The sequence below is a fragment of the Boleophthalmus pectinirostris genome, unplaced genomic scaffold (assembly GCF_026225935.1).
Source record: "Boleophthalmus pectinirostris isolate CB_2022bp ecotype Guang Dong unplaced genomic scaffold, ASM2622593v1 HiC_scaffold_9, whole genome shotgun sequence".
Lineage (NCBI taxonomy): Eukaryota > Metazoa > Chordata > Actinopteri > Gobiiformes > Gobiidae > Boleophthalmus > Boleophthalmus pectinirostris.
In genome coordinates this window covers 7158811-7185705 of record NW_026571541.1, presented here as the reverse complement: position 1 = coordinate 7185705, position 26895 = coordinate 7158811, and the positions used below count along the sequence as shown (strand labels likewise).

General features: G+C 46.0%; 1 protein-coding gene across 1 annotated transcript; it reads right to left on the bottom strand.

The window, feature by feature from the left end:
• Nucleotides 1-1416: 1416 nt before the first annotated feature.
• LOC110160375 (5-hydroxytryptamine receptor 3A-like) lies at nucleotides 1417-21340 on the bottom strand. Its single transcript, XM_055147854.1, is given in 10 exon segments — nucleotides 1417-1623; nucleotides 8800-8852; nucleotides 10566-10694; nucleotides 12619-12829; nucleotides 13216-13373; nucleotides 16106-16275; nucleotides 19159-19268; nucleotides 20021-20064; nucleotides 20464-20814; nucleotides 21259-21340. Coding segments are annotated over 10 exon segments (1515 nt in total).
• Between the last annotated feature and the right edge of the window lie 5555 nt (nucleotides 21341-26895).

Here is a 26895-nt window from a genome sequence, read left to right as displayed (position 1 = left end):
CCTCAAGCTCCGACTTATGGAGAGAGTTTATGTGGAAGAACACAGACATATTTCGTCACCCCTAGTTTCTCTTCTTGTTTACGCGCTCCAGGTGTATTTGAGTGACTTGTGCATGTTTGAGTCAATTTTACTCTCCTTCTGTGTGTACGTCTGTGTGTACCTCTGTGTGTACACCTGTGTGTTAGTCTGTGTGTTCGTCTGTGTGCACGTCTATGTGTACACCTGTGTCTAGACCTTTGTGTACATCTGTGTATACACCTTTGTGTATGTCTGTGTGTACGTCTGTGTGTAACCTGTGTGTTAGTCTGTGTGTTCGTCTGTGTGCACGTCTATGTGTACACCTGTGTCTAGACCTTTGTGTACATCTGTGTATACACCTTTGTGTATGTCTGTGTGTACGTCTGTATTTACACTTGTGTGTACATTTGTGTGTACGTCTGTGTGTGCGTCTGAACACTCTTTAAACTCTTTTAGGTCACTGGCAAAAGGAGAAATTCAATTTGTCAACTGGACAAAAGTTTATTTTGGTTGAAAATGTTTCTCAGCTCATCCAAGATGTTTCTTCAGTTCTGGTCAGACTCTGGTGGCACTGCCTTCTGTCTGCCTGAAGGGGGCACTCACTACACTGAAACTACTCTGAAACACACACTTCCAGTCTTTTGATGAGGGCTGTTTCTGATGAGGATTTAGGTGGAGATGTACAGCACACTGAGATCCTTTTAGGTGGAGATGTACAGCACACTGAGGTCCTGTGTTGCTCTCTTGTGAAGTGGCTGTTTTGGTTCAAAGTCATTAAAATGCATTAAACCCAGCAGAACTAAACCAGGACTGGACCAGAACTGAACCAGGAGTAAACCAGGACTAAGAGAAGACCAGGAGGAGATAGAATCAGTTTTCTGACCTTTATTATAGATTACATTTACATGAGACTTCATGTTTTGTCTGATGGCAGGTGCAGGGGCAGGTGCACAGATTTCAGAGAAAACAGACTGAGGCTAACAGCAGTAACTTCACTGTGGATATATCTCCAGTGAATATGGTGAAGTGTACAGACTTTAGAAACATGCAGGAGCACCTCGGTTACACGCGTAACATTCTAATTACACAGCAAACAGCTGTTTTATGGTTTTCTAATACATGAATTATATTAAAACATGAATTCAGTAATGGCAAAAAACATTTCTATCGTCAGAGACCAAGACCCGATGGAATTCCAAGTCAGATCTGTGGAGATGCGACCCCGCTCACAGCCAGAATGCCTCGTTTCATGTTTTCTATGTTTTTGATTATAAAACCACCAATAATTGAATAAATGTAAGGCAGAGCTGTTTAATGTCACACTGCGGAACATTCAAGGCAGAGTAATGACGTATACATAGCAATAAGCAGGTGATGCACCCCCCAACCCACTTTAAACTATCCTTTTGTTTCATATGTCACTGGGGCTGTCCACATGTAGAAGATCCCCCCCAGGAAGCTCACGGCGGCGGTCAGGTAGAAGATGAAGAACACTCTGTGGATGGTGCTGGCCTTCCTGGTCCAGTAGCCCACAGCCTCCTCCTGGGTTTGGTTCTGCAGGAGATTTTTCATCAGGCAGCTCAGAAACTGCTCTGAAACCTCCCCCTGGACACATAAGAGGTCACCATCAGAGAGAGAGAGGTGTCACCATCAGAGAGAGAGAAAGAGTCACCATCAGAGAGAGAGAAGTCACCATCAGAGAGAGAGAAGTCACCATCAGAGAGAGAGAGAGTCACCATCAGAGAGAGAGAGAGTCACCATCAGAGAGAGAGAGAGTCACCATCAGAGAGAGAGAGTCACCATCAGAGAGAGAGAGAGAGAGTGAGAGAGAGAGTCACCATCAGAGAGAGAGGGTCACCATCAGAGAGAGAGAGTCACCATCAGAGAGAGAGAGTCACCATCAGAGAGAGAGAGAGAGAGAGTCACCATCAGAGAGAGAGAGAATCAAGAGAGAGAACACCATCAGAGAGAGAGAAGTCACCATCAGAGAGAGAGAGAGAGAGAGATCACCATCAGAGAGAGAGAAGAGAGAGAGGTCACCATCAGAGAGAGAGAAGTCACCATCAGAGAGAGAGAGAGAGAGGTCACCATCAGAGAGAGAGAACCATCAGAGAGAGAGAGGTCACCATCAGAGAGAGAGAGAGAGACACCATCAGAGAGAGAGAGAGAGAGACACCATCAGAGAGAGAGTCACCATCAGAGAGAGAGAGAGAGAGAGAGACACCATCAGAGAGAGAGAGAGAGTCACCATCAGAGAGAGAGAGAGAGACAGACCATCAGAGAGAGAGAGAGAGTCACCATCAGAGAGAGAGAGAGGTCACCATCAGAGAGAGAGAGAGAGAGAGAGAGACACCATCAGAGAGAGAGAGAGAGAGACACCATCAGAGAGAGAGAGAGAGAGAGAGAGTCACCATCAGAGAGAGAGAAGAGAGAGAGAGTCACCATCAAGAGAGAGAGAGTCACCATCAGAGAGAGAGAGAGAGACACATCAGAGAGAGAGAGAGAGAGAGAGAGTCACCATCAGAGAGAGAGAGGTCACCATCAGAGAGAGAGAAGTCACCATCAGAGAGAGAGAAGTCAGAGAGAGAGAGAGAGACACCATCAGAGAGAGAGAGAGAGAGAGATCACCATCAGAGAGAGAGAGAGAGAGAGAGACACATCAGAGAGAGAGAGAGAGACACATCAGAGAGAGAAGTCACCATCAGAGAGAGAGAGAGAGAGAGAGAGTCACCATCAGAGAGAGAGAGAGTCACCATCAGAGAGAAGAAGTCACCATCAGAGAGAGAGAGAGATCAGAGAGAGAGAGTCCATCAGAGAGAGAAGTCAGAGAGAGAGAGAGAGACACCATCAGAGAGAGAGAGAGAGACCATCAGAGAGAGAGACCATCAGAGAGAGAGAGAGGTGTCACCATCAGAGAGAGAGAGGAGTCACCATCAGAGAGAGAGAGAGAGACACCATCAGAGAGAGAAGTCACCATCAGAGAGAGAGAGGTGTCACCATCAGAGAGAGAGAGATAGCACCATCAGAGAGAGAGAAGTCACCATCAGAGAGAGAGACACCATCAGAGAGAGAGAGAGAGAGAGAGAGAGAGAGTCACCATCAGAGAGAGAGAGACACCCATCAGAGAGAGAGAGGAGAGTCAACCATCAGAGAGAGAGAGAGAGACACCATCAGAGAGAGAGAGAGAGAGAGACACCATCAGAGAGAGAGAGGTCACCATCAGAGAGAGAGAGAGAGAGAGTCACCATCAGAGAGAGAGAGAGAGAGTCACCATCAGAGAGAGAGAGAGAGAGAGAGACAACCATCAGAGAGAGAGAGAGACACCATCAGAGAGAGAGAAGTCACCATCAGAGAGAGAGAGAGAGACACCATCAGAGAGAGAAGTGACCATCAGAGAGAGAGAAGTCACCATCAGAGAGAGAGAAGTCATCCATCAGAGAGAGAGAAGAGAGAGAGTCACCATCAGAGAGAGAGAGAGAGAGAGAGGTCACCATCAGAGAAGAGAGAGAGAGTCACCATCAGAGAGAGAGACACCATCAGAGAGAGAGAAGTCACCATCAGAGAGAGAAGTCACCATCAGAGAGAGAGTCACCATCAGAGAGAGAGGAGAGAGACACCATCAGAGAGAGAGAAGAGAGAGAGAGAGTCACCATCAGAGAGAGAAGAGAGAGAGAGACACCATCAGAGAGAGAGAGAGTCACCATCAGAGAGAGAGAGTCACCATCAGAGAGAGAGAGAGAGAGACACCATCAGAGAGAGAGAGGAGTCACCATCAGAGAGAGAGAGAGAGACACCATCAGAGAGAGAGAGTCACCATCAGAGAGAGAGAGAGTCACCATCAGAGAGAGAGAGAGAAGTCACCATCAGAGAGAGAGAGTCACCATCAGAGAGAGAGACATCACATCAGAGAGAGAGTCACCATCAAGAGAGAGAGAATCAGAGAGAGAGAGGTCACCATCAGAGAGAGAGAGTCACCATCAGAGAGAGAGAAGTCACCATCAGAGAGAGAGAGAGTCACCATCAGAGAGAGAGAGGAGTCACCATCAGAGAGAGAGAAGTCACCATCAGAGAGAGAGAGAGAGAGACATCAGAGAGATCAGAGAGAGAGAGAGAGAGAGCACCATCACAAGAGAGAGAGAGAGAGAGAGACACCATCAGAGAGAGAGAGAGAGAGACACCATCAGAGAGAGAAGACACCATCAGAGAGAGAGAGAGAGACACCATCAGAGAGAGAGAGTCACCATCAGAGAGAGAGAGTCACCATCAGAGAGAGAGAGAGTCACCATCAGAGAGAGAGAGAGAGAGAAGTCACCATCAGAGAGAGAGAGAGAGACACCATCAGAGAGAGAGGAGTCACCATCAGAGAGAGAGAGAGAGACACCATCAGATCAGAGAGAGAGAGAGAGAACACATCAGAGAGAGAGAAGTCACCATCAGAGAGAGAGAGAAGAGAGAGAGTCACCATCAGAGAGAGAGAGAGACACCATCAGAGAGAGAGACACCAGAGAGAGAGAGAGTCACCATCAGAGAGAGAGAGAGACACCATCAGAGAGAGAGAGGAGTCACCATCAGAGAGAGAGAGAGACACCATCAGAGAGAGAGAGAGAGAGAGAGAGAGAGATCACCATCAGAGAGAGAGAGAGAGAGACACCATCAGAGAGAGAGAGAGAGACACAATCAGAAGAGAGAGAGAGAGACACCATCAGAGAGAGAGAGAGAGACACCATCAGAGAGAGAGACACCATCAGAGAGAGAGAGAGAGAGACACCATCAGAGAGAGAGAGAGAGACACCATCAGAGAGAGAGAAGAGATCACCATCAGAGAGAGAGAAGTCACCATCAGAGAGAGAGAGAGAGATCACCATCAGAGAGAGAGAGGTGTCACCATCAGAGAGAGAGAGAGAGAGACACCATCAGAGAGAGAGAGAGAGAGACACCATCAGAGAGAGAGAGTCACCATCAGAGAGAGAGAGACAGACACCATCAGAGAGAGAGAGAGAGAGACACCATCAGAGAGAGAGAGAGAGAGAGAGTCACCATCAGAGAGAGAAGTCACCATCAGAGAGAGAGAGAGACACCATCAGAGAGAGAGAGACACCATCAGAGAGAGAGAGGAGTCACCATCAGAGAGAGAGAGTCACCATCAGAGAGAGAGAGACACCATCAGAGAGAGAGAGAGAGACACCATCAGAGAGAGAGAGAGTCACCATCAGAGAGAGAGAGAGAGACACCATCAGAGAGAGAGAGAGAGTCACCATCAGAGAGAGAGAGAGAGTCACCATCAGAGAGAGAGAGAGAGAGAGATCACCATCAGAGAGAGAGAGAGAGACACCATCAGAGAGAGAGAGAGAGACACCATCAGAGAGAGAGAGAGAGAGACCATCAGAGAGAGGAGAGAGAGACACCATCAGAGAGAGAGAGAGAGACCATCAGAGAGAGAGAGTCACCATCAGAGAGAGAGAGAGAGACACCATCAGAGAGAGAGAGAGAGACACCATCAGAGAGAGAGAGAGACACCATCAGAGAGAGAGAGAGAGAGATCACCATCAGAGAGAGAGAGAGAGACACCATCAGAGAGAGAGAGAGAGAGACACCATCAGAGAGAGAGACACCATCAGAGAGAGAAGAGAAGACACCATCAGAGAGAGAGAGAGAGAGGTCACATCAGAGAGAGAGAGAGAGAGCACCATCAGAGAGAGAGAGAGCACCATCAGAGAGAGAGAGAGAGAGACACATCAGAGAGAGAGAGAGTCACCATCAGAGAGAGAGAGAGAGAGACACCATCAGAGAGAGAGAGAGAGAGACACCATCAGAGAGAGAGAGAGAGAGAGACACCATCAGAGAGAGAGAGAGAGAGAGAGAGACACCATCAGAGAGAGAGAGAGAGAGACACCATCAGAGAGAGAGAGAGAGAGAGAGACACATCAGAAGAGAGAGAGAGAGACACCATCAGAGAGAGAAGAAGTCACCATCAGAGAGAGAGAGAGAGAGACACCATCAGAGAGAGAGAGAGAGAGACACATCAGAGAGAGAGAGAGAGAGAGAGACACCATCAGAGAGAGAGAGAGAGAGACACCATCAGAGAGAGAGAGAGAGAGACACCATCAGAGAGAGAGAGAGAGAAGAGAGAGACACCATCAGAGAGAGAGAGAGAGAGAGAGAAGTCACCATCAGAGAGAGAGAGAGAGACACCATCAGAAGAGAGAGAGAGAGAGAGACACCATCAGAGAGAGAGAGAGACACCATCAGAGAGAGAGAGAGACACCATCAGAGAGAGAGAGAGAGACACACCATCAAGAGAGAGAGAGAGAGAGAGACACATCAGAGAGAGAGAGAGAGAGAGACACCATCAGAGAGAGAGAGAGAGAGAACCATCAGAGAGAGAGAGAGAGAGACACCATCAGAGAGAGAGAGAGAGAGAGAGACACCATCAGAGAGAGAGAGAGAGACACCATCAGAGAGAGAGGGGTCACCTGGAGTTGTGGTTTGTTTCATTGACATGTTTAACACACAAGCCCTGCACATTTAGCATGAAAACACTCTGTTCCACCTTGTGATGTCATCATGTGGTGATACAGGAAGTGCTCCACTGTGTTTTTAACCTCCACACTAGGGCTGTGCAAAAATATCAAAATATCAATATATCGTATGGTTTAATGTGACAGTATGGATGTCATGGGCTGCTGTATCAATATATCACCAAGAGGATTTTTTTGGTTTATTTTACTAAATGATTTTGTTCTAGCTACTGTTTTGTTTATGCAACATATTTGACATTTTCTCTGCACAGCAAAAACTAGAGGGTTATGCTTTCAGGCTAAAATATTTCAGAGTTTTTTTTAACACAAAAAGTGTTATTTTAACTATCTAAAACTTCAATGGGGGTTCGACTTGGGGTTATTTGCCAGAGTTGATATGGTTGGAGTGAATTCATCTTCCCTTGGTGTTAATTTGGCTCCTCCCACCACTACAAACTCCCACGAGAAAAGACCAGTTTGAACCAGTTTCATAATTTCTTCTTAAATTAACTCAACTAACCCTGACTCAAATGAAGTGTAAAAATAAACCACCTCTGTGTTGTTTAGCTAAAGCAGTGTGGCGACACGAGGGGTTAACACTTGGGAATGTTAAATTTTATAATTGTTGCAACAACGCCACCCCAAATCTACTTTGGGGAAATAGAGTTTAAATTTGAGGCACACAGGTAAGCATATCAATGACAGGGAGAGAAGCCAGGTTCCATCATTTACACAATCTTTATTTTTTCTGTTTTCAAAGACAGTTTTAAGTTGTTTAAAAGTAGCTACATCCATAAAAATAGGCAAAGCAGTAAAACACGACAATGGGAGAAATGGGTACAAAATATTGAAAACGCAAAGCGAAACCCCAAAACCAGAAGCAAAACTAAAGTAAAACAAAACAAAGCAAAACAAAATAGCGAAGCAAAAACAGCAGAGGCGGTGTGCTCACGCCACTGCAGGCCCTCGCTGACACCTAGAAAGTTAATTTTTGGAATTAAAATCTGAGTCTGCAGTACAAGATTCTGGGCTAAATAACATAACGCGGTTGGAAGTGACAGTGCGCAATCCCAGGCTGAAGCAAAGGCAACTTTACGCAGAGCCAATGCGTCCAGACGTGGTCCAAACAATGTGGACCGCAACACGCTATAAACATAACACAGTTTAGAAGGTTGGCTGGCACAGGTAGCACATAGAAGGGTTTTGCTACCTGCCGCCGCGGTTTAGGGGACGAGACGACGCACAGCCAAGCGCAATAGGGCGAGGGACTCACTCGGCTCACCCGTGGAAATAAGAAGAGACGCCGGTAAGAATTTGGGCGTGGATGAATGAGTGGAGAAGTATCGGGCGTGCATTACCTGTCGGCAGAAATGAAATTTGGAGGAGCAAGGGACTGATGCGGTGCTGAGCATCGGCCAAGCAGCGGCACTAAAAGGAGACGTGATTGTAAATTTGGATATAACGTGCAAGAGGGCTTACAAATGAGAATTTACCTGAGCTGAAGGACAGAGCGGCCACCAGGAGAGGCCCGGAAGAGCGTGTGAGCCAAAGGGGAAACGACTGAGAAGGGAGCGCTTAAATAGTCCACCAGCGCAGCGCCACGGAGCGACAGGTAAGAGCACCCGCAGCCTAGACCCCCCAAAGCCGGTCTTGCCACATCAGGATACCCCTACAAAGTGTTATCCGTTTACTCTCAAAAGTTTAATATAACCCTGGATTTTGGGTTAAACAGGAACTTTGGTCCAGTGTTACTTAATTAACATTGCCAAAAAATGTGAAATTACCAGATTGGACTCATATAAACCCTGAGAAAATGGTAAAAATTATTCTGTTAGAGTCAATTTTAACTCTTTACTTTTTGTTGTGAGTTTTGAGGATTAAAATGTTTGCTTCATATGAAAAGATTTTTTGCACAAAAAGTAGTTTAACAAAGACTTTTCGTGTCCCAACATCATTTACACATTATTTTTTATTGAACCATATTGAATTGATTTGAAATATATTGTACTGAATTGTATCAAATCGTAAGCTCACTGTACGAGATATGTATCGTATTGTGTTCAATGTTTCGAGGTCTGAATCGTATCGGCAACTTCGTAATGATACCAGCCCTACTCCACACACCTTCACTAGAATCATCTGGATCATTTCAGTCCTGGAGTCTCCACTGAAAAAGGGAAAAGGAGCTGTTCACTTGGAAACTACCACTTCATGACAAGGTGGAACAGAGCGTTTGGAGCTTTAGAGCTGTAGACAGACTCACCTTTTCTGTAGTGAACTCCAGAGGAACCAGACCTCGAGTCAAACTGATCATATCTGAAACAAAAGATGACAACAACATAAACAACACGTGGAAGTCTTAAAGCTCAATTCTGATATTTTTGTGAAATCTGATGTTTTTGCGAGGTTGTTCACATTTCCAGTTAAATGTGACTTGTATGTGATCTCCAGTGTGAACTTTAAACGCCCCAAAAGGGTCACACACAGCGAGTGTGCTCCGTGTTTACAGAAGTCGCCTAAACATGGACGCAGCATTGAGCACCTGGAGATTTTAAAGCTGCTGTCGTACCAGAACATGTACAGACTATTTGTTTTAAGGAGGAGATTGAGAAGGAGAAGGTTTTTGGCCACGGTGTTTTCTGGGGCAGTGGTAGCAATATCCATAGAAAGAAACGTGTGGGTGCAGAGTAGGGATGGGCATGATTAGTCGATTAATCAGTAATTGATCATTAAGAATTTCATCGATTACGTTAATTTTAATCGACAAACCGAATGTAGGTTGCTGTGCGTAGTGTGACCAAACAGGTCTGTACATGTAGCTCTCTGCACTCAGAAGAAGCAAGACACAAACAGTTGGTCAGTCTGCAACGTACAGAAGCACAAATGTGTATTTAACGATGATTTGTACAAGAAATTCCACGCTTTCCTTTGCGTTTGGGACAAGTGTGAGTCCATGTGCACAGTGTACAAAGCAGCACATATGTTTCTGTGTCCAGTGGGAAAAAGTTTTGCCAGGTGAGAGCAGCGCAATGTCGATGACGAGTCCCCACCTCTCATCCCCCGTACGGTGTCCTGGTTTTGACAAACGCAAATATGGTCACACTAACCTGTATTCCACCGAGTCATGTCTTTTGATCGCATCAGCGCACAAGAGCTGTAGTTTTATCTTCGCTTAGTTTATGCAAATTAGCGATACTGTTTTAAGTTTTGTTTCTGTGAGAGTTGTGCAAAACTGAATTAAACACATTATAATCTCAAACGGATTGATGTGGCTCTAGAGTCGTTACGGCTTTATATGTCGTAAAGATTGAATTTATTTATGCAGATTAGTGCAGATAGTAATAATAATGATGATCATTTTAATATAAAAACATTAATGATTAATCGATAATCGATCGTTAATTCTTCCGACGATCGATTAAGAAAATTTCATCGAATGCCCATCCCTAGTGCAGAGTTGCAGAGTGGGGGGATTGATTTGTGCTTCACTGCTTCACTCACACAGAGTTCACACACAATTTTCATCTGACGAGAAGAACATTTGTGTACATTTGTGATGTGTAGGTGGATGAATGTGACGTGGCCGTTCAGACTGAAGTCACATGTCAAAAGACTGGATGTGTGTTGGTTTTAGGAGCACATATCCAAGTGGCCTGGGTCACATTTGAAACAGTCTGATCTGTGTGGTTTCAGAGACTAAGTTCCTTAAAGCTGCATTGAGTCACTTGTTGTCGCTTGTCTCCACGGGGATGTTATTGCTTTGTCTGGAATGTTCCACAGTATGGCATTAAACATTTCTATCTTCATGGAGACCAAACCAGGCACAGTCAGAGGTCAGCTCTGTGGAGAGGTGACCCCACTCACAGTCAGAATGTTGTTTTTCAAGGTATTTTTGAACGATAAAACCACCTGTAATTGAATAAATGCAAAGTCAAGATGTTTAATGTCACACTGTGGAACATTCCAGGCAGAGCGTGACGTATCCATAAAAACGAGCAGAACCAGAAAAGTTACACAGTGCGCTGCTACCTTGGAGTGGCCTGTAGGGGGTGCTCTGGTCCTGGTCCGGTCTTTGGTCTCGGCTGATCAGATACAGGACCAGGATGGACTCCAGGAGGCTGAGGAGCATCAGAGAGAAGACCCCGATACAGAAGATGGCTGGAACAGAGGATAGGGACTGTGACCTTTGACCTTTAATAAGAACACGGCTGAAACAGAGGAGAGGGACTGGGACCTTTGACCTTTAATAAGAACACAGCTGAAACAGAGGAGAGGGACTGGGACCTTTAACCTTTAATAAGCCAATGTGAATGTTATTCATGAGGTCATTCTGAAATTCCAGTCAAATTAAGCTCGTTAGGAGCGGCGGTTCCAGCGACTCATCTGCACCAATCACCTACAGCACCCACCACCTACAGCACCCATGACCTACTGCACCAACCACCCACAGCACCAACCACCTACAGCACCAACCTACAACACTGACCACCTACAGCACAAACCTACAGCATCGACCACCTGGTGAAGTTCGCCGATGACACGACAAGACTCACTACAGGTAAGACGCCATATACGCCACCCGCCTCACCCTCATATACAAAACCACCCTCAACCGCATATACACCACCACCCTCACCCACATATACACCACCACCTCACCCACATATACACCACCACCCTCAACCGCATAAACACCACCACCCTCACCCGCATATACACCACCACCCTCAACCGCATAAACACCACCACCCTCACCCGCATATACACCACCACCCTCAACCACATATACACCACCACCCTCAACCGCATATACACCACCACCCTCACCCACATATACACCACCACCCTCAACCGCATAAACACCACCACCCTCAACCGCATATACACACCACCACCCTCACCCACATATACACCACCACCCTCAACCGCATAAACACCACCACCCTCACCCGCATATACACCACCACCCTCAACCGCATAAACACCACCACCCTCACCGCATATACACCACCACCCTCACCCATATACACCACCACCCACCCACATATACACCACCACCCTCACCCATATACACCCACCTCACCCACATATACACCACCACCCTCAACCGCATATACACCACCACCCTCACCCACATATACACCACCACCCTCACCCACATATACACCACCACCCTCAACCGCATATACACCACCACCCTCACCCACATATACACCACCACCCTCACCCACATATACACCACCTCACCCGCATAAACACCACCACCCTCACCCACATATACACCACCACCCTCAACCGCATATACACCACCACCCTCAACCGCATAAACACCACCACCCTCACCCACATATACACCACCACCCTCAACCGCATATACACCACCACCCTCACCCACATATACACCACCACCCTCAACCGCATATACACCACCCACCTCATCTGCCTATACACCACCCTCCTCACCCACATATACACCATCTGCCTCACCACCCACTTCACCAACATATACACCACCACCCTCATATACACCACCACCCTCATCCACATATACACCACCACCCTCAACTGCATATACGCCACCACCCTCACCCACATTAAACCACCACCCTCACCCGCATATACACCACCACCCTCACCCGCACATACACCACCTACCTCACCCGTAAAACTATCACAACTGTGAGTGAGTGAAAGTCATCAGACACACACACTGTTCAGGCCCTGCCCTCCGGGTGGAGGCATAAGAACCTCCGTTCCAGCTCCACCAGACTCACTCACAGCTTCATCCTCCAGGCTGTGAGGAGCTGAACTCTCTCCCCTCTGTAACCACCAGGAAGCAGGAATCTGTGTCTGCCTAACAAAACCATCAACCTTTGGAAAATAATTGATTTGAAAAGTGTATCATAGCAAGGGAGGGGCCTCGGGGAAAGAAGACATCTGATTGGTCTGTTCTTAATGTTCAGATCTGGATTTGGGACAAAATGTTGAAGCCCAAACCCCAGGGTCATGGGGGGGTCAGAATGAGGAGTCTTGACAGCAGGGGTCAAAGGAAAGAATGAGGAGCCCGACAGCAGGGACGCACCGATCAGAGGGATCTGATCGGACGACGAAGGTAAAATCTCATTGAGCAGAAGCTGCATCACTGTCACAGCGAGGAGCACAGTGACCTTAAAACCCATCTTCTCTCCTCCAGTGTCCGACATCAGGAACGAAGCAAAATCCAACACCAAGAAGAACAGAACGGGGAGGATGAAGTTTGCGATGTAGAGAACGGAACGGCGCTCTATCTCGATCTGAGAATTAGAGACACGAGAGAGGAGAGGAGAGAGGAGTTTGTTAAGTCTTTGTTGTCATAGTTACTGAGGCTGATTATGCTTATTTCTGAGCCTAATATTTTTTTCAAATAAATCGTGACATCTTTACAACAGAATACATTTTGTTCTTATGTTACATTTAACGTTTTAATAAAAGATAGCATTAGAGTCAGCACTGACACTAATTCATTTGTAAAGTGTTAAACGTGTTTCAGTAACATTCACCCACAGGTCACTGTCACTACCTGAGCCTAACCTCTGACCTCTGACTCCTGCAAAGGCTTCAGAGGGAACACATCACAGAGGAAATGTTTTGTCCCTAGAGACCGGAACTCGCCTTGTCCTCTGTTGTCACAGTTACTCACAGTGTAGGTGATCATGTCCTGTTTGTATCCGAAGGGGGAGATTTTGGACTCGTTGATGGTGACATTCTTGAAGATCCATTCATACTGACTCTCCATGCCTCGCTCAGTCCACTTTTCTTTCTCATTTGCACCAGACACGTGAAGAGTGATATCACGATCTGAAAAGAGATTCAAAACATGAGAAAACAAACAACTCCAGCTGTCGCCACGTCTGAGCAGAGTTAGGAAGTGAAAGTGCAGTGACGCTGGAGGTGTCCTACATGTAGGTACTAAGGATACAACAATATTTGATATAATATCGAGTCAAGTCATGATTTGATCCTCGTGTTGGTGGATCCACTCGTGTCCCTCCAGCCCTCTGTGTGTCATTTGTTTTGGTCCAAAGGTTCTCCAGTTCTCCTTCGTCCTCCTCATATGCAGAAACAGAAAACAGCTCCATAGGAACTTACAGCTGAAATATTCTAACAGAGGAGGGTTTGATCTTTACTTACTTTTTATTTTACGTTCATAGACCCAGGAATGAAAAAGAGATTAACTTTTAAATACTTCAGAATCATTTTTGGCTTCATATCGGCTTAAATTGGCTGATAAACGCGATCTTTTTCTCATAAGTTTGAGTCAGAAAACATGTGGGACATTTCTGTGGAATAGAACAGAGTTTGAGTGTCCAGAAAATTATTTTGGTAACTGAAAAACAGACTGAAAATTTGACAATAGTTATTGATGGTGTGAGCACAGAGAGTGAGCGAGATAAAATTCTTTGGAATAATTTTTGATGAAAAAATGTATTGGATGTCTAATTCTCCTATATTTTAGCTGCTGCTCAGAGGTTTGAGGGTAAAGCTTCTCCAAGTACCAAAAAACATTTGTTCCTGCTGCAAAAAAGAACTACATGAATCATGAACAAAAAGAGTTTCAAAAGCAGAGCTATAGTTTGCCCTCCCTACACACAGAAATAGCCCCGACAGGGCATAGGGCCTATTGCGTTCACTCCGACGAACGCATGGGTGATGATGAGTGCATGGGCGAATGCGAGAGGACGACATACAGCATTGTTCTCTCTGTCGCCCCAGGCCTGAACAGCAGTATCCCAGTAACCTACGCCCAAGGCCTGGGCCATAATTACCACTGCTAAAATGAGTGGAAGTCAATGGGAGGTCAGGGGGCAACCCCGACGAGATGGTGAATGTCAAGCACGTCAGTGCCTGTCATTCACCAATGACCCCACAGTGAAGGGGAAGGTCGAGAGCTTTCAAAAAACGTATAATATGCTGTTTCCATGTTAACAGATATATTGTTTTTGCTACAAATAAATGGGTGAAATAGCACCCCCTAGCAATTTGCACAAACTTTGGCTGATTTCACTCAAATTTTAATTGTGGCTGCACACCCCAACCCTGAACAGATCGACGTAGGTTAGGATTAGGGTTGGTTTTGGGGTTGGGGCTGTCATTAGGGTTACGACCAGGCTTAGGTTTAAGCTTAGGGTTTCATTTAGGATTAGGTCTAGCATTAGGGTTTGGGCTAAAGGTTAGAGTCATGCTTGGGGTTTGTGGTTATTAGGGTTAATGTGGGGAGGGGAGTTTGCACCAGGCGAGGGCCGTTCGACACCGCTTGCGTTTTTAATTTTATATATTTCTTCATTTTTCAAGGATGAGGATGAACTGGTTTTCAGTGGGTTCTGTCTGTTCACTTCTTCAGCACATCTGTCTCTTCATCCCCTCATCTCTAGCTCCCTGTCAAACTGCAAACACGTCAAGGAGGAGAACAGGAGAGGAGGAGAGGAGGAGGAGAACAGGAGGAGGACAACAGGAGAGAAGGAGAACAGAAGAGGAGGAGGAGAACAGGAGAGGAGGTGGATGTCCCATATCAGACTCCATGCGTTGTGGCTCCTCTCTGTGGCTCCTCTGTGGCTCCTCTGTGGCTCCTCTGTGGCTCCTCTCTGTGGCTCTGTTGCTTTTTTCTTCTCAGAGTCCAGAGAACCAAGTGCAGCTTAAACTTCAGGCCTAAGTGGCTTTGGTCAGACAGGATTATTTCTGTCATGGAACTTGTTGAGGTTGAAACTGGAGATGCAGCGAGTTTCAGCTCAAGATTTCAGGATGAGCCCCCCACGAGTGTACAATAACAGAGCAGCTGTTTAGACATGACACTAGGCCCAATTTAATATAAAACACATTTGTATGTCATATTTATAGTCGGGGGTCACCACTTCACCTCTTGTTCAGAGCTCCACACTCCACACTTTCACCTGCTCTAAGATTGGGTCGGTTGGTCAGGCTCAATATGTTTTCCGAAGTGTCTTCTCAAGGACAAGATTGAAACAGAAATGTGTCTCTGTGCACGGAGTCAAGATATGGAACCTGCTACATCCTGATTTTAAAAGTTGCACAAGTGTTTCTAAATTTAAGAAAATGTACAAGGATAAAATAATGATGGACGATGTGACTGAGGAAAATGCTTAAATGAATGAAATGTAAACCACAAGAGAGATACTGTAACATGCACATGGCTCATTAGTCACTTGGTTTGGTTTTTGGGGATTGATTATTAAAGAAATGTTTTTTTTAATTTGTGAAAGGAGCAGGTTTATAAAATTTTTCTTCTTCCTGTTCCTTTTGTTCATGCAGCAAAGACAAGGCAAATAATGGTTGGAATATTTTTAAATTACACACACCTTCATTAGAATCATTTGGGTCATTTCAGTCCTGGAATTGCCGATCTCTACTCAACTAAAGGGAAAAGGAGCTGTTCACTTCATGACATCACAAGGTGCTGGTATAACACAAAGTTTAAAGAATAAATGACGTCTTCATTTTGAACATTATCTCTCCTCACATGTGGTAATGTTCTTATTGTGTGTGACATCACTGAGCCCTGCTTGTGTCCTCACCACTCAGCAGCACCGATCTGAAGCTCAGGTTGCACCTTTGGGTGTCGAAGGGGAACTTGTAGATGTCCAGCCGGCAGGTGCTGACGATCACCTGGTCTTCCTTGTAGAACACATTGCCTTCGTATGTGACATACAGAAACGGACTCACGCTGGACTTGTCCTTCTCGGTCCTGGAGCAACAAGAAGGGACAAAAACACCATTGCCATAGTAATGGTAAATCCTCGGAGCAGTCATGTTGCACTGGGGGGCAACTGTATGGATGTCTATGGAGCTCAGCATTCTAGTCTGCACATTTTTAAGCAAATGTTTATTGTATATGTATTTTATTTCACAATCAGCTGCTGAATCCTACGAGTATCACCCATGAAGAACATCAAACTGGAGCAGACGCCACAGAGGGAGTGTACGTGATAGTGTGTACGTGACAGTGCGTACGTTACAGTGTGTACGTCACACTGCGTACGTCACAGTGTGTGTCACAGAGGGAGTGAACGTCACAGTGTGTACGTGACAGTGCGTACGTCACAGTGCGTGCGTCACAGTGCGTACATCACAGTGTGTGTGTCAAAGAGGGAGTGTACGTCACAGAGGGAGTGAATGTCACAGTGTGTACGTCACAGTGTGTACATCACAGTGAGTACGTCAGAGTGGGCGTGTGTGTATCTCACAGGAGGCATGTACGTGAGAGTGTCTATGTGACAGTGTGTACGTCACAGTGTGTACGTCACAGTGTGTATGTCACAGTGTGTATGTCACAGAGGGAGTGAACATCACAGTGTGTACGTCACAGTGCGTACATCACAGTGTGTACATCACAGAGTGTACATCAGAGGGAGTGTACGTCACAGTGTGTATGCCACAGAGTGTATGTCACAGAGAGTACGTCACAGAGGGAGTGTACGTCACAGTGTGTACGTCACAGCGTGTACATCACAGTGAGTACATCACAGTGGGTGTGTCATAGTGTGTATGTCACAGTGTGTACGTCACAGTGTGTATGTCACAGTGTACGTCACAGTGTGTATGTCACAGCGTGTACATCACAGGGGGTGTGTACGTCACAGTGTACGTCACAGGGCCTGGCCAGGCTCAGCCCAAAAAGACGACATGGGTCCACCCACAAAGGGGTTCATAGGGGTCGGGTGCCCAGAGGACTGGGCGGCAGTCGGAGACAGGTGTCTCGACAACCCAGTCCACAGACACAGCATCTGGCTGTGGCATTGCGGAAAGTCGCCTTACTGGGGGAAGGAGCCCGAGCTTGTGCGGGAGGTTGAGATTAGATATAGTTTCTCTGGCATTGCAGGGAGCAGCGGCGGGCTGGTGTGGGCTCATTGCCCCACAGCTCAGCCATCATGTATTGGAGTTCACCCCAGTAAACAAGAGGGTCGCGCCCCTGCGCCTTCAGGTCAAGGACAGATCTCTCACTATGGTGTCGGCCTACGGGCCAAACAGCACAGAGTCCCTGGGAGGGGTACTAGACAGTGCACTGACCTGGGGGACTTCAACGCCCACGTGGGCAATGACAGTGACACTTGCAGAGGGGTGATCAGGAAGAATGGCCTTCCTGATCTGAACCCGAGCGGTGTTCTGTTACTGGACGTCTGTGCTAGTCACAGTTTGTCTATAACAAACACCATGTTTGAGCACAAGGTCTATCAGTGCACGTGGCACCAGGATGCCCTAGGCTGGAGGTCGATGATCGACTTTGTCAACATGTCATCTGACCTTCGGCCGCGTGTCTTGGACACTCAGGTGAAGAGAGGGGCTGAGCTGTAGAGCACCACCTGGTGGTGAGTTGAGTCCGCTGGTGGAAGACGAAGCCGGAAAGACCTGGCAGGCCCAGATCCCGGGGGAGGCTGGGGACATGGAGTCTGAGTGGGCTTTGGTCTCGGCCTTTATTGTCGATGCGGCCGCTTGTAGCTGTGGTCGTAAGCTCTGTGGTGCCTGTCGCAGCAGCAATTCCCGAACACAGTAGTGGACACCGGAACTAAGGGAGGCCGTCAGGCTGAAGAAAAGAGTCCCAAACGCCGGGCCTGGGAGGAGTTCGGAGAGGCCATGGAGGAGGATTATCGATCGGCCTCAAAAAAATTCTGGCAAAGCATCTGACGCCTCAGGAGGGGGAAGGAGTGCTTCACCAACACTGTTTTCAGTGCGGGGGGAGAGCTGTTGACCCTGACTGGGGATGTTGTCGGACAGTGGAAGGAATACTTTGAGGATCTCCTCAATCCCACCGTCACGTTTTCCAAGGAGGAAGCCAAGGCTGGGGGCTCGGAGGCGGACTCATCCATCACCCAGACTGAAGTCAGTGAGGTGGTTAAAGCTCCTCAGGTGGCTGCAGGGGTGGATGAAATCCATCCTGAGGATCTTAAGTCTCTAGATGTTGTGGGTCTTGGCTGACACGTTTCTGCAACATCGCATGGCGGTCTGGGACAGTGCCCCTGGACTGGCAGACCGAGGTGATGGTCCCTCTGTTCCAGGGACTGGAGAGGAGAATTCTGCTGATAGTTGAACATCGGGTCCAGGAGGAGCAGTGTGGTTTTCGTCCCGGCCGTGGAACATTGGACCAGCTCTAGGGTGCTCGAGGGTTCATGGGAGTTTGCCCAACCAGTCCACAAGTGCTTTATGGATCTGGAGAAGGTGCTCAACCGTATACCTCGTGGTGTCCTGTGGGGGGTGCTCTGGGAGTCTGGGGTCCAGGGCCCTTTGTTTAGGCCTGTCTGGTCCCTGTATAACCAGAGCTGGAGCTGTATTCGTTGCCATAGTAAATCAGACCTGTTCCTGGTGCATGTTGGACTCTGCCAGGGCCGCCCCTGTCACTGGTTCTGTTCATTGTTTTTATGGACAGAATTTCTAGGTGCAGTCAGAAGCCGGAGGGGGGCCGGTTTGGGGACTACAGGATCTCATCTCTGCGTGTGTGTATTGTGCGTGTGTGTCTCTGTGTGTGCATGTGTGTGTGCGTGTATATGTATGTGTGTGTGTGTGTGTGTGTGTGTGTGTATGTGTGTGTGTGTGTGTGTGTGTGTGTGTGTGTGTGTGTGTGTGTGGTTCTCACATCTCCTTTATGGTGATATCAGGTGTCCATAGTTTTTCTATGGGAATGGAGACCATGTAGAGCCCACAGAAGTCCTGAAGGTCCCACGAGATGAAGTCGTTTTTCCACCACTGAAACACACACCAGACACACACCAGACACAACACACACCAGACACACACCATCATGAAACACACACCAGACACACACCAGAAACAACACACACCAGACACACACCATCATGAAACACACACACAGACACACACCATCATGAACACACACACATGAAACACACACCAGACACACACACATCATGAAACACACACACAGACACACACCACACACAGACACACGTCATCATGAAACACACACCAGACACACACCATCATGAAACACAACACACAGACACACACAGACACATCATGAAACACACACCAGACACACACCATCATGAAACACACACCACACACCAGACACACACACACATCATGAAACACACACCAGACACACGACACATTCATGAAACACACAGACACAACACACAGACACACACCATCATGAAACACACACCAGACACACACCATCATGAAACACACACCAGACACACACCATCATGAAACACACACCAGACACACACCATCATGAAACACACACCAGACACACACCATCATGACACACACACCAGACACGTCATCATGAAACACACACCAGACACACACCATCATGAAACACACACCAGACACACACCATCATGAAACACACATCATGAAACACACACCAGACACACACCAGACACAACACACACCAGACACACACCATCATGAAACACACACCAGACACACACCATCATGAAACACACACCAGACACACACCATCATGAAACACACACTCAGGTCCATAAGAAGGAGACCATGCTCTGGTCTTTTTCTCTCTGTGAATCCAACAAAACACAAAACTGCAGTTAGTTTGTGACACAGACTCTGATGTTTTGAGGATATTGGCTCTGGCTCCTCAGGCTCCTCATATTGACCTTTGAACCCTGCTGGTTTAGTCCTGGTTTAGTCCTGGTTTAGTCCTGGTTTAGTCACTGGTCCATGTGTCCTTATATATGTGTAATCCCGCAGTGGTCCAGGTCTAGACCAGATCCATGGATGTATACTAGTCTCTGTGCTCTTATACTTGTTCTGATCCAGCTCCAGTTCGTTCTAAACACATTCAGGAAAGGTTCTGCTCTTTTCTGTCAGTGGAACATGAGGCTTTGATATTATTTTTAGTATTGATTATTCTCAGATTTTGGATCATGAGACTGTGATGGAGGTGTTGCACTCACCACGTCCAGGATGGCGTAAATGAGGGTGCTCAGGTACACCTTTGTGGGCTGGGAGTAGTTCCACACAGGGCGGACCATAGACAATATGTCCGAATTCTTTTTCAGCTGAAGATGCTCCAAGAGGGAGTGGAACGAGCAGTTCTGCTTGGACACTTTAGCTCTCCACCCATACCCCTTATCTGTCTCCTTGGGCGGCAAATCTGTCGACCCGGACGGTACATCTGTCGACCCGGACGGTACATCTGTCGACCCGGACGGTACATCTGTCGACCCGGACGGTACATCTGTCGACCTGGACGGCACATCTGTCGACATGGATGGCACATCTGTCCACCCGGACGGTACATCTGACACAAACACACATATGGCTGTATTAATGCAGTGTCACACATGTACTCAAGTATTCTGGTTCTGAGCTCCTTGCCATATCTGTGCCATAGTTACCATAGCAACCAGTGTAAATCTCCAGGACACTCTGATTCCTGTTTCTCTGAGCGCCTGGAAATGCCACGTCCACAATCCTGCCATAAACGGGAGACTCATAACTCGCTCTGTTCTTTTGACTTTTATAAAGCACTGCAAGAAAAAAGATCTTGTTTCCTTGGAGAAGTGTTTAATGCCATATTGTGGGACATTAACCCTGCTCAGCCAGACAGAATCTCTGATATTTGGGAGTCACAAAGTCTTGAGGATCCATCTTGGTGTGTGCAGCGGATGGACCAATCACAGAGCAGCGTTGTGGTTTAAGGTGGAGGTCAGCTTGATGGACATGTCAGGTCGCTCAGACTGACCTCGATTCCCGTCGCCTGGTGCTCTCTGGAGGAGGGGGTTCCAGGTGTGTGAAAGGAGGAACGCTCCGTCATCTCGGTTCATGGTGTCCAAACACAGCTCCGGTCATACAGGGACCAGACAGCCCTTAGCAAAGGGCCCCGGACCCCAGACTCCCAGAACGCCGCCTACAGGACACCACAAGGGACACGGTCGAATGCCTTCTCCAGATCCACAAAGCACATGTGGACTGGTTGGGCAAACTCCCGTGAATCCAATGGAGAGTGTAGCGCTGGTCCAGGGCCAGGACGAAAACCAAACTGCTCCTCCTGGATCCAAGGTTCGACTATCAGCCGGATTCTCCTCTCCAGTCCCTGGAATAGACCTTACCGGGGAGGCTGAGGAGTAGTTGGGACACACCCTCTGGTCCCCCTTGTTAAACAAAGGGACTACCACCCCAGTTTGCCAGTCCAGAGGCACTGTCCCCCACCACCACGTGATGTTGCAGAGACGTGTCAATCACGACCCACAACATCCAGAGATTTAAGATCCTCATTATGGATCTCATCCACCCCCAGAGTCACCTCAGTGACTTCAGCCAGGGTGATGGACGAGTCCGCCTCCAAGTCCCCAGTCTCGGCTTCCTCCTCGGAAGACATGACGGTGGGATTTATTTATTTATTTAAGACAGGGACAGAGCACATTTTTTGCATTAACCTTAACAGGAGAGATGCATTGTACATCAGGTTGTAGCATCAGTGCTAATTTCCACCTGTAGTCCCTGGGCAGATTCATTGATTGATTGTATTTAACTGACCTTGGCTATCAACTGTTCTGGAGACCTATGTAGCATGTTTTGGGTTGATGGGGGAAACCAGAGCGTCCGGAGGAAACCCATCCAGACGGGATAGAACCCGGAACCTTCTTGCTGTGAGGCATGAGTGCTAGCCACTCAGCCACCGTGCTCAAAGTATTCCTTCTACCGTCCGACAACATCCCCAGTCAAGGTCAACAGCTCTCCCCCCACACTGTAAACAGTGTTGCTGAAGCACTGCTTCCCCTCCTGAGGCACCAGATGGTTTGCCAGAATTTCTTTGAGGCCGGCCAATAGTCCTTCTCCATGGCTTCTCCAAAATCCTCCCAGCCTCAATTTTTTGCTTCTGCGACTGCACTGGCTGCAACACGTGTCAGCTGTCTTAGGAGTCCCACGAGCCAACAAGGCCCGATAGGACTCCTTCTTCAGCCTGACGGCATTCCTTACTTCTGTGGTCCACCACCGGGTTCAGGGATTGCCGCTACGACAGGCACCACAGACCTTACGCCCACGGCTACAAGCGGCCGCATCAACAATAGAAGCCGAGAACGAAGCCCAGTCAGACTCCATGTCCCCCACCTCCCTTGGGATCTGGGAGAAGCTCTCCCGGAGGTGTGAGTTGAAGGTCACCCTGACAGAGGCTCTGCCAGACGTTCCCAACAGACCCTCACTACATGCTTGGGCCTGCCAGGTCAGGTGACCAGGAGCATGAAGCCACCGACAACACAGCTCCCAGGATCATTCAAACTCCTCCAGCACATTAAGGTGGCAGTTCAAGGAGACACTCGACGAGTGTGATGATATTTAATTATGGTCAGTAAATGTACAGAGGCTGCTCAGTATCACTGCAAATCCAGTAAGAGAATGTGACTGTAAATGTTAGGAACTTAAAAAAAGCCAAACTGTGGGTGAAGATCAAGAAAGGGGGCACAGTGTGTTGTGTACCGTGTTTACGTGTAGAACAGTTTGTTTGGCTTATTTTAAGCCTAAATGAACATAACCAGGTCAAATGGAAAATGTTTATAAAAAACAGTGACATATATATATATATATGCCAAAAATAACTGTAATATACAAATAAATGTTGAAAATTACAAACCCGATTTGGTCTTGATGGGCTGTGGTCTCAGTCTTGTCTCGGTCTCGACCTTCAAAAGTCTTGGTCTTGTCTCAGGACCCTGTAGTTTCGGACTGGTCTTGGTCTCGTTCAGTGCAGTCTGGACTACAACACTGGTTTGACTCCAGTGCTGATGTTTTGTTTTTTCATGGGTTCAGTTCTTCATCTGATGTTCGGTAGTGTGACTGTGTTCTTATGCTCCTGCTGCCCTCTGTTGGTCTGTTGGTGTGTTGGTCTGTTCTGTTGTGTTTTTCGGGGTTTGTTGTTCTGTTGGTCTGTTGTGTTTTTCGGGGTTTGTTGGTTTTATTGATGACTTGTCATGTGTCTTTGTTTGTGTGACGTGCCTCTCCTCCTCTTCCCTGTCGGTCTGTGGTGAGTGTGGCCCGCTCCAATCATGTCCTCACTACTCAAATTTACATAGTGCACTTTTTATTCAAGTCCAGTTTTCCTTTTTCACTGAAGATCATTGTGTTAGACTAAAGGAAATTGAAAATTGAGATATTTTTATTGCTTATTATTTATTCCTATTGTATTTTATTTTGACTTGTACATTTACATTTATGAAATTCTGTTTTATTTGATGTCCGTGTATTTTTTTGCACATTTATACTTTTTCTCTTTGTTATTCTAAACAGTGTCCGACTCATTTCTCTGTGGATCAATAAAGTTCGTCTAAGTTATTAAAGTGAAGCGTTGGCAAATGAGAAAAGGAGGCAGGGATCACTTTAACTGATGGTGATTGGGAAATATCTGTAAATCCATTGTAAAAACTTCAAGAAAACATCAGACTAAGAGCGTGGAATAACGTCATTGTTGAAGAAACTGTGGACAATCATCAGATGGACATTTTCACATATTCTAGCAATGTCCCAAGATCGCCCCCTACTGGACAGAGATCATTAAGAACATGAAGCTTATTACAGGACTGTAACTGGAGGAACATTTCAGTGTTTTTTATTTGGGAAACATACCGACTGGGCTGAAAAAAAAAAAGACATATACATTCTTCAGAAACAACAAGCAACCAGCAAGAGGCGATCGCGAGAAAATGGCTACAGCACAAACCTGCAAAATGGGCTGAAATAATCAACCAAATTCTGGTTATGGAACAAGTAACATTTTCCTTGAGACACTCCTGAGATAAAGGAGACTGTACTGGAAAAAGTGGAAATCTTACAATCAAAACTAATTCTAATGTAAATGTTTCACACACCTTTGCAGATTTCACTTGCTTGATGGGCTCCTTTTTTTATTTTTAATGTTTCCCTTTTGTTTTTTGTTTTGGTCAGTCTGATGATTTATTGTGTTCTACAATACTAATAATCTGTGTATGTAAATATGTGATTTACAAAACTAAAACCTTCTAACAAAAATAAAGTGAAAATAAAAAAAAGTTAGGTGGTGGCGCCACAGAGCCCCGGGTCAGAGGAGGAAGCGCCCGGGTGATGGAAGGATCTAATGCAGCGTTGTACAGAAGGATGTGGGCGCAGACTGCCATTAGAACTGAAGACTCCAAAACCACAACATCTCACCACAGCTCCTCCCGACCAGACAGGGCCGCTTTAGCACTAACAGGGTTAAAGCCTCACTGCGGGACATTTCCTCATTAATCCTCCAGCTGAGCACTCCTGACCCGCCCACAGCCAAGGCACACGACCAGATTTAGAACAGAAGTACAGACCAGAGGTGGCACCAAGTCACTGTTTAGCAAGTCTCAAGGAAGTCCCAAGTCTTTGGCTTCAAGTCCCAGTCAAGTCCCAAGACAAAGACAGGCGAGTCCAAGTCCAGTCCAAGTCCTATACTTAAATGTCAAGTCTTTTCAAGTCTTCAGACACAAACACATTCAAAAAGTTCAGCTAAATAAACCCTGTTCTATTTTATACTGTGAATTTCTTAAACCTTTGCACAGCATTTCCAAATCAACCACACTGGGTTTCTCCATTTTTTTATTCATATGAATTTTATTCTGTTAAATGAGTCTAGTAAACCTCAGAGAACAACGATCATTTAAAGATGGAAAAAAAAGAAGCCTAAACTAATCTTAAGTCCAAACAACTGAAAAAAAAAAAGAAACTCTAGTCAAGTTAAAATTACTTGAATTAACAAAATTTTATCAGGATTTGAGTAAATTTCACTTGACAAGTAAAATGATCTGCAGTGGAACAAGACTTTTTGTGCTTAAAATATGAAAAAAACATCTGCTGCACTTAAAATAAGAAACTAAATCAAATGTAGCTTGAATTAAGAAAAACAAACTTATTCCATTAGTCAATCATTTTACTTTTCAAGATGAATCAACTCCAATAAAGTCAAATGTTCTTAATTCAAGTAATTTTAATTTAGCTGGATATTGTCAGATGCCCTCCTGTGTGTCAGATGAAAGGTGAGATATTTTCTAAACTTTTCTAAACTTTTCTAAACCATTTTGAGCATCAGGTCTTTCCAAGTCGAGTCCCAAGTCTTTGGTCATTTTTCCAAGTTGTTAAATTGGTGACTCAAGTCTGACTCAATTCCCCACCTCTGGTACAGGAAGAATTATTTAATTATTTTTACAAATACAAACATACATTAAAAATACTAAACAAGTTTACACAACATTTAGGGGGAAAAAATGAAAAAAAAAAAAAAAAGGTTATTGAAAATATAGCTGTAAATGCATGAGCTCATATTTGGTTAAATTAAATCAAATAAATGGCAAACAAGGAATAAATGTACAGAAAATGAAAGAAAAAACACACTTAAACCCATAATTTTGAGTTAAACATGATTATTGTTAATGTATAAAATGCTGTAAAGTGTGACTCACGGATGGAGAGGAGCAGGCAGCCCAGAGTACACAGCTTCATGGTGCAAACTCAAGTGTCTTCTGCAGAATGAAGCAAAAACAGAGACTCTGAAGTGAGCAGGAGGAGCTACAGTTGCCCACAAGCTCAAAACAAAAACAGAGATTTGTTCTTTTACTTAAAGGGGGAGATTGTGCAAAATGGTCCTTTAAACCCGTGTTAGAAGAGTTTCTCTTCTCGTTTACCCACTCCAGGTGTATTTGAGTGATTTGTGCATATTTGAGTCATTTTTACTCTCCCGGACTCAAAACGCCATCGCTCCAAAAATCCAGATTTCCCCCTGAGGCTCATGGTCTGAGGTGAGTTCTGTACATCTTCAGTCTGTGGGGTGTCTCACGGAAAGAGACTAGGACCGATCATTGTCGTAGGATTCGAGACCGGCCTTGAGACCGCTATTTACAGTCTTGATCTTGTCTCAGACTTGAGCATATTTGGACATGGTCTTGTCTTGGTCTTGTCTTGGTCTTGTCTTGGTCTTGTCTTGGTCTTGTCTTGGTCTTGTCTTGGTCTTGAAGGAGCTTGGTCTCAGTTTTGTCTTAATCTGGTTTAGTCCTGGTTTAGTCCTAGTTTAGGTCTATTTTAGACCTGGTTTAGTCCTGGTTTAGTCCTGGTTTAGACCTGGTTTAGTGGTTTACACTGATAATAATATTAGACTTTTGATTTTCTAAAACAAACAGACACGTGTAGATTTCAAGAGTTTATTGAGGCACTTGACAAATACTGAAAAAACAAATCCAAAATACTGAAAAAGGTAAATCTCTTTCATTTTGAGTGTCTGTAAACAGGAGTGTACTCAAAACAGACACCTGAATCACAAACTAATAATTACAAACCCTACAGCTTTTCTACCACGGACACCTTCACCATATAGTTTTTATTGTAACAT